The 17,515-nt window shown below is 45.3% G+C and overlaps 1 protein-coding gene across 1 annotated transcript in view; it reads right to left on the bottom strand.

Annotated features, from left to right (window-relative positions):
* slc2a3b (solute carrier family 2 member 3b) overlaps window positions 1–17,515 on the bottom strand; it is a 43,659-nt gene that overhangs the window by 10,586 nt on the left and 15,558 nt on the right. The window contains 3 exon segments of the mRNA XM_062064133.1: window positions 1–11; window positions 13,252–13,414; window positions 13,488–13,889. The exon segment at window positions 1–11 is cut by the window's left edge and continues 177 nt beyond it. Coding sequence (XP_061920117.1) covers window positions 1–11; window positions 13,252–13,414; window positions 13,488–13,889 — 576 coding nt within the window.

Here is a 17,515-nt window from a genome sequence, read left to right as displayed (position 1 = left end):
GCGCACCAGGGCTGCGAGCGGAACAATGAGAGCGAGCATGAGACTGAGAGGACATGAGAAAGAAAAAAAGAAAGTAAGAGTACTTAGAATTCTAGCACTTAGAATAAGGCTGTGAATGAGAACGCATGGAAGAATATCATTGTCATTGTGAAAGGCAATGAGAAACAAGGAATGAGAATTGGAGGAAGTCCATCAAACTATGAATGAGAATAACAGTGATAAGTAGAAACGATGACAAAAATAATCATATAGAATAAGTGTAAGATTGTTGGTGGTCTTACTCTATTCGTGACATGATTAATGACTGTGTGATTGGGGATGTTTAGGGCGCCAAGCTCCGCCCACTACGAATAGGTATGACCAGGTACGGACCCATCGGTCACTTCAGGGTGTCAGCATCATCATTCCTACCAATTATGACCAAGATCTGAACCCGTAGAGCCCAGCTGTTAATGTCTCGTGTTTTGTGGCGAACCATCAGATCAAACTTCTGACGCCAGGCCACGCCCACTATGAACAGGTATGACCAGTTACGTACCTATCGGGCACTTCAAGGTGTCATCATCATCATTTCTACCAATTACGACCAAAATCTGAAACCGTGGAGTCCAGTTGTTAACATCTCGTATTTTGTGGCGAACCATCAGATCAAACTTTTGATGCCAGGCCACGCCCACTACGAACAGGTATGACCAGGTACAGACCCATCGGGCACTTCAGGGTGTCATCCTCATCACTCCTACCAATTATGACCAAGATCTGAACCCGTGGAGCCCAGTTGTTAACGTCTCGTATTTTGTGGCGAACCATCAGATCAAACTTCTGACGCCAGGCCACCCCCACTACGAACAGGTATGACCAGGTACGGACCTATCGGGCACTTCAGGTGTCATCAACATCATTCCTACCAATTACGACCAAAATCTGAATCCGTGGAGCCCAGTTGTTAACGTCTCGTGTTTTGTGGCGAACCATCAGATCAAAGTTTTGACGCCGTGCCACGCTCACTACGAATAGGTATGACCAGGTACAGACCCATCGGACACTTCATGGTGTCATCATAATCATTCCTACCAATTACGACCAAAATCTGAAACCGTGGAGTCCAGTTAACGTCTCGTGTTTGGTGGCGAACCATCAGATCAAACATTTGACGCCAGGCCACGCCCACTATGAATTGGTATGACCAGGTACGTACCTATCGGGCACTTCAGGGTGTCATCAACATCATTCCTACCAATTATGACCAAGATCTGAACCCGTGGAGCCCAGCTGTTAACGTCTCGTGTTTTGTAGCGAACCATCAGATCTAACTTCTGACGCCAGGCCACGCCCACTATGAACAGGTATGACTAGTTACGTACCTATCGGGCACTTCAAGGTGTCATCATCATCATTCCTACCAATTACGACCAAAATCTTAACCCGTGGAGTCCAGTTAACGTCTCGTGTTTTGTGGCGAACCATCAGATCAAACATTTGACGCCAGGCCACGCCCACTATGAATTGGTATGACCAGGTACGGACCCATCGGTCACTTCAGGGTTTCATCAACATCATTCCTACCAATTACGACCAAAATCTGAAACCGTGGAGTCCAGTTGTTAACATCTCGTATTTTGTGGCGAACCATCAGATCAAACTTTTGATGCCAGGCCACGCCCACTACGAACAGGTATGACCAGGTACAGACCCATCGGGCACTTCAGGGTGTCATCCTCATCATTCCTACCAATTATGACCAAGATCTGAACCCGTGGAGCCCAGTTGTTAACGTCTCGTATTTTGTGGCGAACCATCAGATCAAACTTCTGACGCCGCGCCACGCCCACTACGAATAGGTATGACCAGGTACGGACCCATCGGGCACATCAGGGTGTCATCAACATCATTCCTACCAATTATGACCAAGATCTGAACCCGTGGAGCCCAGCTGTTAACGTCTCGTGTTTTGTAGCGAACCATCAGATCAAACTTCTGACGCCAGGCCACGCCCACTATGAACAGGTATGACCAGTTACGTACCTATCGGGCACTTCAAGGTGTCATCAACATCATTCCTACCAATTATGACCAAGATCTGAACCCGTGGAGCCCAGCTGTTAACGTCTCGTGTTTTGTAGCGAACCATCAGATCTAACTTCTGACGCCAGGCCACGCCCACTATGAACAGGTATGACCAAGTACGGACCCATCGGTCACTTCAGGGTGTCATCCTCATCACTCCTACCAATTATGACCAAGATCTAAACCCGTAGAGCCCAGCTGTTAATGTTTCGTGTTTTGTGGCGAACCATCAGATCAAACATTTGACGCCAGGCCACGCCCACTACGAACAGGTATGACCAGGTACGGACCTATCGGGCACTTCAGGGTGTCATCATCATCATTCCTACCAATTACGACCAAAATCTGAACCCGTGGAGCCCAGTTGTTAACGTCTCATATTTTGTGGCGAACCATCAGATCAAACTTCTGACGCCAGGCCACCCCCACTACGAACAGGTATGACCAGGTACGGACCTATCGGGCACTTCAGGGTGTCATCCTCATCATTCCTACCAATTATGACCAAGATCTGAACCCGTAGAGTCCAGCTGTTAATGTCTCGTGTTTTGTGGCGAACCATCAGATCAAACTTCTGACGCCAGGCCACGCCCACTATGAACAGGTATGACCAGTTACGTACCTATCGGGCACTTCAAGGTGTCATCATCATCATTCCTACCAATTACGACCAAAATCTGAAACCGTGGAGTCCAGTTGTTAACATCTCGTATTTTGTGGCGAACCATCAGATCAAACTTTTGATGCCAGGCCACGCCCACTACGAACAGGTATGACCAGGTACAGACCCATCGGGCACTTCAGGGTGTCATCCTCATCATTCCTACCAATTATGACCAAGATCTGAACCCGTGGAGCCCAGTTGTTAACGTCTCGTATTTTGTGGCGAACCATCAGATCAAACTTCTGACGCCAGGCCACCCCCACTACAAACAGGTATGACCAGGTACGGACCTATCGGGCACTTCAGGGTGTCATCAACATCATTCCTACCAATTACGACCAAAATCTGAATCCGTGGAGACCAGTTGTTAACGTCTCGTGTTTTGTGGCGAACCATCAGATCAAACATTTGACGCCAGGCCACGCCCACTATGAATTGGTATGACCAGGTACGGACCCATCGGTCACTTCAGGGTGTCATCAACATCATTCCTACCAATTACGACCAAAATCTGAACCCGTGGAGTCCAGCTGTTAACATCTCGTATTTTGTGGCGAACCATCAGATCAAACTTTTGATGCCAGGCCACGCCCACTACGAACAGGTATGACCAGGTACAGACCCATCGGGCACTTCAGGGTGTCATCCTCATCATTCCTACCAATTATGACCAAGATCTGAACCCGTAGAGTCCAGCTGTTAATGTCTTGTGTTTTGTGGCGAACCATAAGATCAAACTTCTGACGCCAGGCCACGCCCACTATGAACAGGTATGACCAGTTACGTACCTATCGGGCACTTCAAGGTGTCATCATCATCATTCCTACCAATTACGACCAAAATCTGAAACCGTGGAGTCCAGTTGTTAACATCTCGTATTTTGTGGCGAACCATCAGATCAAACTTTTGATGCCAGGCCACGCCCACTACGAACAGGTATGACCAGGTACAGACCCATCGGGCACTTCAGGGTGTCATCCTCATCATTCCTACCAATTATGACCAAGATCTGAACCCGTGGAGCCCAGTTGTTAACGTCTCGTATTTTGTGGCGAACCATCAGATCAAACTTCTGACGCCAGGCCACCCCCACTACAAACAGGTATGACCAGGTACGGACCTATCGGGCACTTCAGGGTGTCATCAACATCATTCCTACCAATTACGACCAAAATCTGAATCCGTGGAGCCCAGTTGTTAACGTCTCGTGTTTTGTGGCGAACCATCAGATCAAACATTTGACGCCAGGCCACGCCCACTATGAATTGGTATGACCAGGTACGGACCCATCGGTCACTTCAGGGTGTCATCCTCATCATTCCTACCAATTATGACCAAGATCTGAACCCGTAGAGCCCAGCTGTTAATGTCTTGTGTTTTGTGGCGAACCATCAGATCAAACTTTTGATGCCAGGCCACGCCCACTACGAACAGGTATGACCAGGTACGGACCTATCGGGCACTTCAGGGTGTCATCAACATCATTCCTACCAATTACGACCAAAATCTGAATCCGTGGAGCCCAGTTGTTAACGTCTCGTGTTTTGTGGCGAACCATCAGATCAAAGTTTTGACGCCGTGCCACGCCCACTACAAATAGGTATGACCAGGTACGGACCTATCGGGCACTTCGGGGTGTCATCAACATCATTCCTACCAATTACGACCAAAATCTGAATCCGTGGAGCCCAGTTGTTAACGTCTCGTGTTTTGTGGCGAACCATCAGATCAAAATTTTGACGCCGTGCCACGCCCACTACAAATAGGTATGACCAGGTACGGACCTATCGGGCACTTCAGGGTGTCATCAACATCATTCCTACCAATTACGACCAAAATCTGAATCCGTGGAGCCCAGTTGTTAACGTCTCGTGTTTTGTGGCGAACCATCAGATCAAAGTTTTGACGCCGTGCCACGCTCACTACGAATAGGTATGACCAGGTACAGACCCATCAGACTCTTCATGGTGTCATCATAATCATTCCTACCAATTACGACCAAAATCTGAATCTGTGGAGCCCAGTTGTTAACGTCTCGTGTTTTGTGGCGAACCATCAGATCAAACTTTTGACGCCGCGCCACGCCCACTACGAATAGGTATGACCAGGTACGGACCCATCGGGCACATCAGGGTGTCATCATCATTATTCCTACCAATTATGACCAAGATCTGAACCCGTGGAGTCCAGCTGTTAACGTCTCATGTTTTATGGCGAACCATCAGATCAAACTTCTGACGCCAGGCCACGCCCACTATGAACAGGTATGACCAGTTACGTACCTATCGGGCACTTCAAGGTGTCAAAATCATCATTCCTACCAATTACGACCAAAATCTGAACCCGTGGAGTCCAGTTAACGTCTCGTGTTTTGTGGCGAACCATCAGATCAAAGTTTTGACGCCGTGCCACGCTCACTACGAATAGGTATGACCAGGTACGGACCCATCGGTCGCTTCAGGGTGTCATCAACATCATTCCTACCAATTATGACCAAGATCTGAACCCGTGGAGCCCAGTTGTTAACGTCTCGTGTTTTGTGGCGAACCATCAGATCGAAGTTTTGACGCCGTGCCACGCTCACTACGAATAGGTATGACCAGGTACAGACCCATCGGACTCTTCATGGTGTCATCATAATCATTCCTACCAATTACGACCAAAATCTGTATCTGTGGAGCCCAGTTGTTAACGTCTCGTGTTTTGTGGCGAACCATCAGATCAAACTTTTGACGCCGCGCCACGCCCACTACGAATAGGTATGACCAGGTACGGACCCATCGGGCACATCAGGGTGTCATCATCATTATTCCTACCAATTATGACCAAGATCTGAACCCGTGGAGTCCAGCTGTTAACGTCTCATGTTTTATGGCGAACCATCAGATCAAACTTCTGACGCCAGGCCAAGCCCACTATGAACAGGTATGACCAGGTACGGACCCATCGGTCACTTCAGGGTGTCATCAACATCATTCCTACCAATTATGACCAAGATCTGAACCCGTGGAGCCCAGTTGTTAACGTCTCGTATTTTGTGGCGAACCATCAGATCAAACTTCTGACGCCAGGCCACCCCCACTACGAACAGGTATGACCAGGTACGGACCTATCGGGCACTTCAGGGTGTCATCCTCATCATTCCTACCAATTATGACCAAGATCTGAACCCGTGGAGCCCAGTTGTTAACGTCTCGTATTTTGTGGCGAACCATCAGATCAAACTTCTGACGCCAGGCCACCCCCACTACGAACAGGTATGACCAGGTACGGACCTATCGGGCACTTCAGGGTGTCATCAACATCACTCCTACCAATTACGACCAAAATCTGAATCCGTGGAGCCCAGTTGTTAACGTCTCGTGTTTTGTGGCGAACCATCAGATCAAAGTTTTGACGCCGTGCCATGCTCACTACGAATAGGTATGACCAGGTACAGACCCATCGGACACTTCATGGTGTCATCATAATCATTCCTACCAATTACGACCAAAATCTGAATCTGTGGAGCCCAGTTGTTAACGTCTCGTGTTTTGTGGCGAACCATCAGATCAAACTTTTGACGCCGCGCCACGCCCACTACGAATAGGTATGACCAGGTACGGACCCATCGGTCACTTCAGGGTGTCATCAACATCATTCCTACCAATTATGACCAAGATCTGAACCCGTGGAGCCCAGTTGTTAACGTCTCGTATTTTGTGGCGAACCATCAGATCAAACTTCTGACGCCAGGCCACCCCCACTACGAACAGGTATGACCAGGTACGGACCTATCGGGCACTTCAGGGTGTCATCCTCATCATTCCTACCAATTATGACCAAGATCTGAACCCGTGGAGCCCAGTTGTTAACGTCTCGTATTTTGTGGCGAACCATCAGATCAAACTTCTGACGCCAGGCCACCCCCACTACGAACAGGTATGACCAGGTACGGACCTATCGGGCACTTCAGGGTGTCATCAACATCATTCCTACCAATTACGACCAAAATCTGAATCCGTGGAGCCCAGTTGTTAACGTCTCGTGTTTTGTGGCGAACCATCAGATCAAAATTTTGACGCCGTGCCATGCTCACTACGAATAGGTATGACCAGGTACAGACCCATCGGACACTTCATGGTGTCATCATAATCATTCCTACCAATTACGACCAAAATCTGAATCTGTGGAGCCCAGTTGTTAACGTCTCGTGTTTTGTGGCGAACCATCAGATCAAACTTTTGACGCCGCGCCACGCCCACTACGAATAGGTATGACCAGGTACGGACCCATCGGTCACTTCAGGGTGTCATCAACATCATTCCTACCAATTATGACCAAGATCTGAACCCGTAGAGTCCAGTTGTTAACGTCTCGTATTTTGTGGCGAACCATCAGATCAAACTTCTGACGCCAGGCCACCCCCACTACGAACAGGTATGACCAGGTACAGACCTATCGGGCACTTCAGGGTGTCATCAACATCATTCCTACCAATTACGAGCAAAATCTGAATCCGTGGAGCCCAGTTGTTAACGTCTCGTGTTTTGTGGCGAACCATCAGATCAAAGTTTTGACGCCGTGCCATGCTCACTACGAATAGGTATGACCAGGTACGGACCCATCGGTCACTTCAGGGTGTCATCAACATCATTCCTACCAATTATGACCAAGATCTGAACCCGTAGAGTCCAGTTGTTAACGTCTCGTATTTTGTGGCGAACCATCAGATCAAACTTCTGACGCCAGGCCACCCCCACTACGAACAGGTATGACCAGGTACGGACCTATCGGGCACTTCAGGGTGTCATCATCATCATTTCTACCAATTACGACCAAAATCTGAATCCGTGTAGCCCAGTTGTTAACGTCTCGTGTTTTGTGGCGAACCATCAGATCAAAGTTTTGACGCCGTGCCACGCTCACTACGAATAGGTATGACCAGGTACAGACCCATCGGACACTTCATGGTGTCATCATAATCATTCCTACCAATTACGACCAAAATCTGAATCTGTGGAGCCCAGTTGTTAACGTCTCGTGTTTTGTGGCGAACCATCAGATCAAAGTATTGACGCCGTGCCACGCCCACTACAAATAGGTATGACCAGGTACGGACCCATCGGTCACTTCAGGGTGTCATCAACATCATTCCTACCAATTATGACCAAGATCTGAACCCGTGGAGCCCAGTTGTTAACGTCTCGTATTTTGTGGCGAACCATCAGATCAAACTTCTGACGCCAGGCCACCCCCACTACGAACAGGTATGACCAGGTACGGACCTATCGGGCACTTCAGGGTGTCATCAACATCATTCCTACCAATTACGACCAAAATCTGAATCCGTGGAGCCCAGTTGTTAACGTCTCGTGTTTTGTGGCGAACCATCAGATCAAAGTTTTGACGCCGTTCCACGCTCACTACGAATAGGTATGACCAGGTACAGACCCATCGGTCACTTCAGGGTGTCATCAACATCATTCCTACCAATTATGACCAAGATCTGAACCCGTGGAGCCCAGTTGTTAACGTCTCGTATTTTGTGGCGAACCATCAGATCAAACTTCTGACGCCAGGCCACCCCCACTACGAACAGGTATGACCAGGTACGGACCTATCGGACACTTCAGGGTGTCATCAACATCATTCCTACCAATTACGACCAAAATCTGAAACCGTGGAGTCCAGTTGTTAACATCTCGTATTTTGTGGCGAACCATCAGATCAAACTTTTGATGCCAGGCCACGCCCACTACGAACAGGTATGACCAGGTACGGACCCATCGGTCACTTCAGGGTGTCATCCTCATCATTCCTACCAATTATGACCAAGATCTGAACCCGTGGAGCCCAGTTGTTAACGTCTCGTGTTTTGTGGCGAACCATCAGATCAAACTTCTGACGCCGCGCCACGCCCACTACGAATAGGTATGACCAGGTACGGACCCATCGGGCACATCAGGGTGTCATCATCATTATTCCTACCAATTATGACCAAGATCTGAACCCGTGGAGCCCAGTTGTTAACGTCTCGTATTTTGTGGCGAACCATCAGATCAAACTTCTGACGCCAGGCCACCCCCACTACGAACAGGTATGACCAGGTACGGACCTATCGGGCACTTCAGGGTGTCATCAACATCATTCCTACCAATTACGACCAAAATATGAACCCGTGGAGCCCAGTTGTTAACGTCTCGTGTTTTGTGGCGAACCATCAGATCAAAGTTTTGACGCCGTGCCACGCCCACTACGAATAGGTATGACCCATCGGTCACTTCAGGGTGTCATCAACATCATTCCTACCAATTATGACCAAGATCTGAATCCGTGGAGCCCAGTTGTTAACGTTAAGAAGTATGGGATTAAGATTATTATGATTATGAGAATGACAGTAAAAGTGAAACGGAGATGATAAAGATGGTGATACATTCTAGAAGAAGTATGAGATTATGAATATTATTATAATTATGAGACTGACAATAAAAGTGAGACTGGGATGATAAAAATGATGATACAATCTAGAATAAGTATGAGACTAGAAATATTATTATGATTATTAGACTGACATTAAAAGTGAGACTAAGATAATAAAGATGATAATGCAATATAGAAGAAGTATGAGATTATGAATATTATTATGATTATGAGAATGACAGTAAACTGAGATGATCAAGATGATAAAACAATCTAGAAGAAGTATGAGATTATAAATATTATTATCATTAAGAGACTGACAGCAAAAGTGAGACGGACATGATAAAGATGATACAATCTAGAAGAAGTATGAGATTATAAATATTATTATGATTATGAGAAGGACAGAAAAAAAGAGACTGAGATGATGAAGATGATACAATCTAGAGTAAGTATGAGATAATTATTATTTTGATTATGAGACTGTCAGTTAAAGTGAGACAGAGGTTAAAGATGATAACACAATCTAGAAGAAGTTTGGGATTATGAATATTATTATGATTATGAGAATGACAGTAAATGTGAGACTGAGATGATAAAGATGATAATACAATCCAGCAGAAATATGAGACTATAGATATTATTATGATTATGAGACCGACAGCAAAAGCGAGACTGAGATGATAAAAATGATAATATAATCTAGAAGGAGCATGAGACTATGAAAATGATTATGAGAATGACAGTAAAAGTGAAACTGAGATAATAAAGATGATAGTACAATCTAGAAGAAGTATGATATTATGAATATTATCATGATTATGAGAATGACAATAAAAGTGAGACTGAGAAGATAAAAATTATAATACAATCTAGAAGAAGTATGAGATTCTGAATATTATAATGATTATGAGACTGACAGTACAAGTGAGATTGAGATGATAATACAATCTAGAAGAAGTATGAGACTATGGATATTGTCATGATTATGAGAATGACAATAAAAGTGAGACTGAGAAGATAAAAATTATAATACAATCTAGAAGAAGTATGAGATTCTGAATATTATAATGATTATGAGACTGACAGTACAAGTGAGATTGAGATGATAATACAATCTAGAAGAAGTATGAGACTATGAATATTGTCATGATTATGAGAATGACAGTACAAGTGAGACTGAGATGGTAAAGATGATTTAAAAAAATGTAGAAGTATGAGATTATGAATATTATCATGATTATGAGACTGACAGTAAAAGTGAGACTGAGATGATAAAGATGACAATACAATCTAGAAGTATGAGACTATGAATATTATCATGATTATGAGAATGACAGTAAAAGTGAGACTGAGATGATAAAGATGATAATACAATCTAGAAGAAGTATGAGACTATGAATATCATCATGATTATGAGAATGAGATGATAAAGATGACAATACAATCTAGAAGTATGAGACTATGAATATTATCATGATTATGAGAATGACAGTACAAGTGAGACTGAGATGATAAACATAATACAATCTAGAAGAAGTATGAGACTATGAATATTATCATGATTATGAGACTGGCAGTAAAAGTGAGACTGAGGTGATAAAGATAATACAATCTACAAGAAGTATGAGACTATGAATATGAATATTATCATGATTATGAGACTGACAGTACAAGTGAGACTGAGATGATAAAGATGACAATACAATCTAGAAGTATGAGACTATGAATAGTATCATGATTATGAGAATGACAGTAAAAGTGAGACTGAGATGATAAAGATGATAATACAATCTAGAAGAAGTATGAGACTATGAATATCATCATGATTATGAGAATGAGATGATAAAGATGACAATACAATCTAGAAGTATGAGACTATGAATATTATCATGATTATGAGAATGACAGTAAAAGTGAGACTGAGATGATAAAGATGATAATACAATCTAGAAGAAGTATGAGACTATGAATATCATCATGATTATGAGAATGAGATGATAAAGATGACAATACAATCTAGAAGTATGAGACTATGAATATTATCATGATTATGAGAATGACAGTACAAGTGAGACTGAGATGATAAACATAATACAATCTAGAAGAAGTATGAGACTATGAATATTATCATGATTATGAGACTGGCAGTAAAAGTGAGACTGAGGTGATAAAGATAATACAATCTACAAGAAGTATGAGACTATGAATATGAATATTATCATGATTATGAGACTGACAGTACAAGTGAGACTGAGATGATAAACATAATACAATCTAGAAGAAGTATGAGACTATGGATATTGTCATGATTATGAGAATGACAATAAAAGTGAGACTGAGAAGATTAAAATGATAATACAATCTAGAAGAAGTATGAGATTCTGAATATTATAATGATTATGAGACTGACAGTACAAGTGAGATTGAGATGATAATACAATCTAGAAGAAGTATGAGACTATGAATATTGTCATGATTATGACAATGACAGTACAAGTGAGACTGAGATGGTAAAGATGATTAAAAAAAAATGTAGAAGTATGAGATTATGAATATTATCATGATTATGAGACTGACAGTAAAAGTGAGACTGAGATGATAAAGATGACAATACAATCTAGAAGTATGAGACTATGAATATTATCATGATTATGAGAATGACAGTAAAAGTGAGACTGAGATGATAAAGATGACAATACAATCTAGAAGAAGTATGAGACTATGAATATCATCGTGATTATGAGAATGAGATGATAAAGATGACAATACAATCTAGAAGTATGAGACTATGAATATTATCATGATTATGAGAATGACAGTACAAGTGAGACTGAGATGATAAACATAATACAATCTAGAAGAAGTATGAGACTATGAATATTATCATGATTATGAGACTGGCAGTAAAAGTGAGACTGGGGTGATAAAGATGACAATACAATCTAGAAGTATGAGACTATGAATATTATCATGATTATGAGAATGACAGTAAAAGTGAGACTGAGATGATAAAGATGATAATACAATCTAGAAGAAGTATGAGACTATGAATATCATCATGATTATGAGAATGAGATGATAAAGGTGACAACACAATCTAGAAGTATGAGACTATGAATATCATCATGATTATGAGAATGAGATGATAAAGATGACAACACAATCTAGAAGTATGAGACTATGAATATTATCATGATTATGAGAATGACAGTAAAAGTGAGACTGAGATGATAAAGATGATAATACAATCTAGAAGAAGTATGAGACTATGAATATCATCATGATTATGAGAATGAGATGATAAAGATGACAATGCAATCTAGAAGTATGAGACTATGAATATTATCATGATTATGAGAATGACAGTACAAGTGAGACTGAGATGATAAACATAATACAATCTAGAAGAAGTATGAGACTATGAATATTATCATGATTATGAGACTGGCAGTAAAAGTGAGACTGAGGTGATAAAGATGACAATACAATCTAGAAGTATGAGACTATGAATATTATCATGATTATGAGAATGACAGTAAAAGTGAGACTGAGATGATAAAGATGATAATACAATCTAGAAGAAGTATGAGACTATGAATATCATCATGATTATGAGAATGAGATGATAAAGATGACAACACAATCTAGAAGTATGAGACTATGAATATTATCATGATTATGAGAATGACAGTAAAAGTGAGACTGAGATGATAAAGATGATAATACAATCTAGAAGAAGTATGAGACTATGAATATCATCATGATTATGAGAATGAGATGATAAAGATGACAATGCAATCTAGAAGTATGAGACTATGAATATTATCATGATTATGAGAATGACAGTACAAGTGAGACTGAGATGATAAACATAATACAATCTAGAAGAAGTATGAGACTATGAATATTATCATGATTATGAGACTGGCAGTAAAAGTGAGACTGAGGTGATAAAGATAATACAATCTAGAAGAAGTATGAGACTATGAATATGAATATTATCATGATTATGAGACTGACAGTACAAGTGAGACTGAGATGATAAAGATGATGATACAATCTAGAAGAAGCATGAGGATCTGAGGTGGTTGCATGAGGTCATGAGGGTGCAGGACCTTTCCTGGCCGCCTCCTCCTGGTTGAGGACGATGAGAAGGTAGCGCGGGCTCTCAGGACAAAATGGCAGCAGGATGCTCTGCAGCACAGCGGGCAGGACCGTGAGGGCCAGCAGGAGGGGCCACAGAGAGTCCGAGCCCAGAAGAGATTCCAGTCCAAAGATCTGGAAACCCAAAAACAAGATCATCATCATTATCATTATTATCATCATTGATGTGCGTGGTGGTCCTGCATACCTGGGCCACCAGGATGCCAAGAACCACGCCCAGCTGGTGCAGGGTGCCAAAGGCTCCCCGGAGGGCGGTGGGGGCCAGCTCGCCCACGTACATGGGGGTCAGACCCGTGCACAGGCCGCAGAACACGCCGATGACCAGGCGGCCCACGATGACCATCTCGAAGGACTGGCTCAGGCTGGACAGTCCCATCAGACCCCCGCCCACCAGGGCCAGGATGTTGGCCAGCAGCATGGACTTCCTCCGGCCAAACTTGTTGACCACCACTCCCACGCTGAAGGAGCCCAGCATGCCGCCCACGCTGAAGATGGCCACCGCCAAGCTCCACACCATGGTGTTGGTGCCCGGGCTGAACGACTCGCCGTAGCGATCCAGGGAAACATTCTGGAAGAATCCACGCAGTTTCTGCCAAAAAAAGTCCCAAGCGTTTAGTTTTTAGTCACTCATAGTAATATTAACCATTCTTGCTTGATGTACAGCTTCAGCACCATACATTTTCAATGGGAGACAGGTCTGGACTACAGGCAGGCTGGTCTAGTACCCGCACTCTTTTACTACGAAGGCATCGTTTTGCTGAAATAAGCAGGGGCGTCCATGATAACGTTGCTTGGGTTGCTCCAAAACCTGTATGTACCTTTCAGCATTAATAATGCCTTCACAGATGTGTAAGTTACCCATGCCTTGGGCACTAATACAGCCCCATACCATCACACATGCTGGCTTTTACACTTTGCACCTAGAACAATCCGGATGGTTCTTTTCCTCTTTGTCCACAGTTGCACAAAACAATTTGAAATGTGGACTCGTCCGACCACAGAACACTTTTCCACTTTGCATCAGTCCATCTTAGATGAGCTCGGGCCACAGCGAAGCCGGCGGGCGTTTCCGGGTGTTGTTGATAAATGGCTTTCGCTTTGCATGGTAGAGTTTTAACTTGCACTTACAGATGTAGCGACCAACTGTAGTTACTGACAGTGGTTTTCTGCAGTGATCCTGAGCCCATGTGGTGATATCCTTTACACACTGATGTCACTTTTTAATGCAGTACCGCCTGAGGGATCCGAGGTCCGTAATATCATGGCTTACGTGCAGTGATTTTTCCAGATTCTCTGAACCTTTTGATGATATTACAGAGCATAGATGGTGAAATCCCTAAATTCCTTGCAATAGCTGGTTGATAAATGTTGTTCTTAAACGCATTTGTTGACAGAGTGGTGACCCTTGCCCCGTCCCCGTTTGTGAACGACTGAGCATTTCACGGAAGCTGCTTTTATACCCAATCATGGCACCCACCTGTTCCCAATTAGCCTGTTCACCTGTGGGATGTTCCAAATAAGTGTTTGACAAGCATTCCTCAACCTTTCTCGGTCTTCTTGCCACTTGTGCCAGCTTTTTTTGAAACACCTTGCAGGCATCAAATTCCAAATGAGCTAATATTGTCACGAGGAGGGGGTTGCAGTTCGCTGCGCGGTTGTTCTTCCAGTGCAAAGACGGCTCCGGACGACAGCGTGAAGGTAGGCTTGGATTTATTAGACATAAATCACTCAAACTACCAGAAACGCAAACAATAAAGCAAAAAAGGCAAGCGTGCCTAAAACACAAGTGAAGCTGCTACTGAGCAGAAGCTCTGGCTTGGGCAAGGACAAAACTTACTTGACATGAACGACACGTAACCAGTATGACAGAAGCACAATGAAGGCAGAACGAGTGAACAGAAACAAAAGGCTTACATAACAGTGACATGATTAGTGACAACAGGTGCGTGACTCAAAACGTGAAACAGGTGCGTGACATGACAGGTGAACAACTAATGGGTTGCTATGGAAACAAAACAAGGGAGTGAACAACCAGGAACTAAGAAAGTGTCCAAAAAACAAACAGCACACGGCCAAACAAAAACATGATCAACACAGACAGGACAGAACCCCCCCCCCCTTACGGACAGATCCCAGATGTCCAAAAATGAACAAGAGTCATGGGAGGGCGGGAGGGGGACATGGCGGTGGGTCGCCAGGCCAAGTGTCCCCGAATCCACCGAGGCAAAGTCAAGTGGCGGCGGCGAGTGGAACGCCGCTGCAGCAGGCGAGGCGGGCGCCCAGGGAATGGCCACATTCGTGGCCGACTGGTAGGTGGGCGCACTTGGCGAGGCGGACGACAAGGGAGCGGCCACATCCGTGGTCGACGGGGAGGTGGGCGCGTCGGCGCCGTCATGGCAGGCTTGGACGCAGCAGCAGACGCAGCAGCAGACGAAGCAGCAGACGAAGCAGGCGGTGAAGCTTGGCGTGGCACGTCGGGCGGCGAAGCTTTGCGTGGCGCGTCCTGGCATGGCGGGTCTTGGTCTTGGCATGGTGGGTCTTGGTCGCTTGGAGGGTCTTGGTTGCTTAGAGGTGCTTGGTCTAGGCATGGCGGTGCTTGGTCTAGGTATGGGGGGTCTTGGTCTTGGCTTGGGGGGTCTTGGTCTTGGCTTGGGGGGTCTTGGTCTTGGTCTTGGTTTGGGGGGTCTTGGTCTTGGTCTTGGCTTGGCTTAGGGGGTCTTGGTCTTGGTCTTGGCTTGGGGGGTCTTGGCGTCATGGAGCTGCGACTGGCGGCACTTGGCGTCGTGGAGCTGCGAGTGGCGGCACTTGGCGTTGTGGAGCTGCGACTGGCGGCGCTTGGCGTCGGGGAGCTGCAACTGGCGGCGCTTGGCGTCGGGGAGCTGCGACTGGCGGCGCCTGGCGTCGTGGAGCTGCGCTTGGCGGCGCTTGGCGGCGCTTGGCGGCGTGGAGCTGCGGCGGGCGGCGCTTGGCGGCGTGGAGCTGCGACTGGCGGCGCTTGGCGGCGTGGAGCTGCGACTGGCGGCGCTTGGCGGCGTGGAGCTGCGACGGGCGGGGCTTGGTGGCGTGGAGTTGCGACGGGCGGCGCTTGGTGGCGTGGAGCTGCTACAGGCGGCGCTGCTACTGACAGCACTGGAGCTTGGCGTGGAGCTGCTACTAGCCTTGGACTTGGTGCTGGTGGAGGTGGCTTGGCAGGTCGAAAGACTGGTGGTGGCGGCCGTGCTGGAGGCTGTGGCTTGGCATGGTGACGGACAACACAGCTCCCGGCCCCAGCCCCCCCCCCCCCCCTCCCCTTCAAGGAGCGGATACCAGATGCGCTCCCTGCAAAAGGATTATTTTTAGAAACAAAGTCCTTAGTGGGCGGCTGACAGAGGGAGTAAATAGAATCTAAAAAAAAGTCTTGGTCTCTGACGTCATCACTAGTGGGCGGGATGACGTCATCAGCACGGGTTTCCTGCGGCTGCGAGGAAGACTGGGCTGGTTGGGGAATCTTGTTGTCCGGAGGAGGATTTTGGGGGAACGACGCGTCATGCTGGCTTCCATCTTCGCCAGCGCGTCTCCATCACCTCCTCGTGGCCCGTCTGCGGAAGAACGTCTGCTGCCTTCATTCTGTCACGAGGGGGGGGTTGCAGTTCGCTGCGCGGTTGTTCTTCCAGTGCAAAGACGGCTCCGGACGACAGCGTGAAGGTAGGCTTGGATTTATTAGACATAAATCACTCAAACTACCAGAAACGCAAACAATAAAGCAAAAAAGGCAAGCGTGCCTAAAACACAAGTGAAGCTGCTACTGAGCAAAAGCTCTGGCATGGGCAAGGACAAAACTTACTTGACATGAACGAGACGTGACAGAAGCACAATGAAGGCAGAACGAGTGAACCGAAAGAAAGTCTTAAATACCAGTGACATGATTATTAAAAACAGGTGTGTGACTCAAAACGTGAAACAAGTGTGTGACATGACAGGTGAAAACTAATGGGTTGCTATGGAAACAAAACAAGGGAGTGAACTACCAGGAACTAAGAGAGTGCCCAAAAAACAAACAGATCATGGCCAAACAAAAACATGATCAACACAGAAATGACAAATATTTGCCAAAAAATAACAAAGTTTTCTAGTTCAGACATAAAGTATCTTGTCTTTGCAGTCTATTCAATTCAATATACGTTGAAAAGGATTTCTCAACCAGCTATTGCAAGGAATTTAGGGATTTCACCATCT

The sequence above is a fragment of the Entelurus aequoreus genome, linkage group LG11 (assembly GCF_033978785.1).
Source record: "Entelurus aequoreus isolate RoL-2023_Sb linkage group LG11, RoL_Eaeq_v1.1, whole genome shotgun sequence".
Taxonomy (NCBI): domain Eukaryota; kingdom Metazoa; phylum Chordata; class Actinopteri; order Syngnathiformes; family Syngnathidae; genus Entelurus; species Entelurus aequoreus.
Note: the sequence above shows the minus strand (reverse complement) of the source record. Positions and strands in the feature narration are given on the sequence as shown.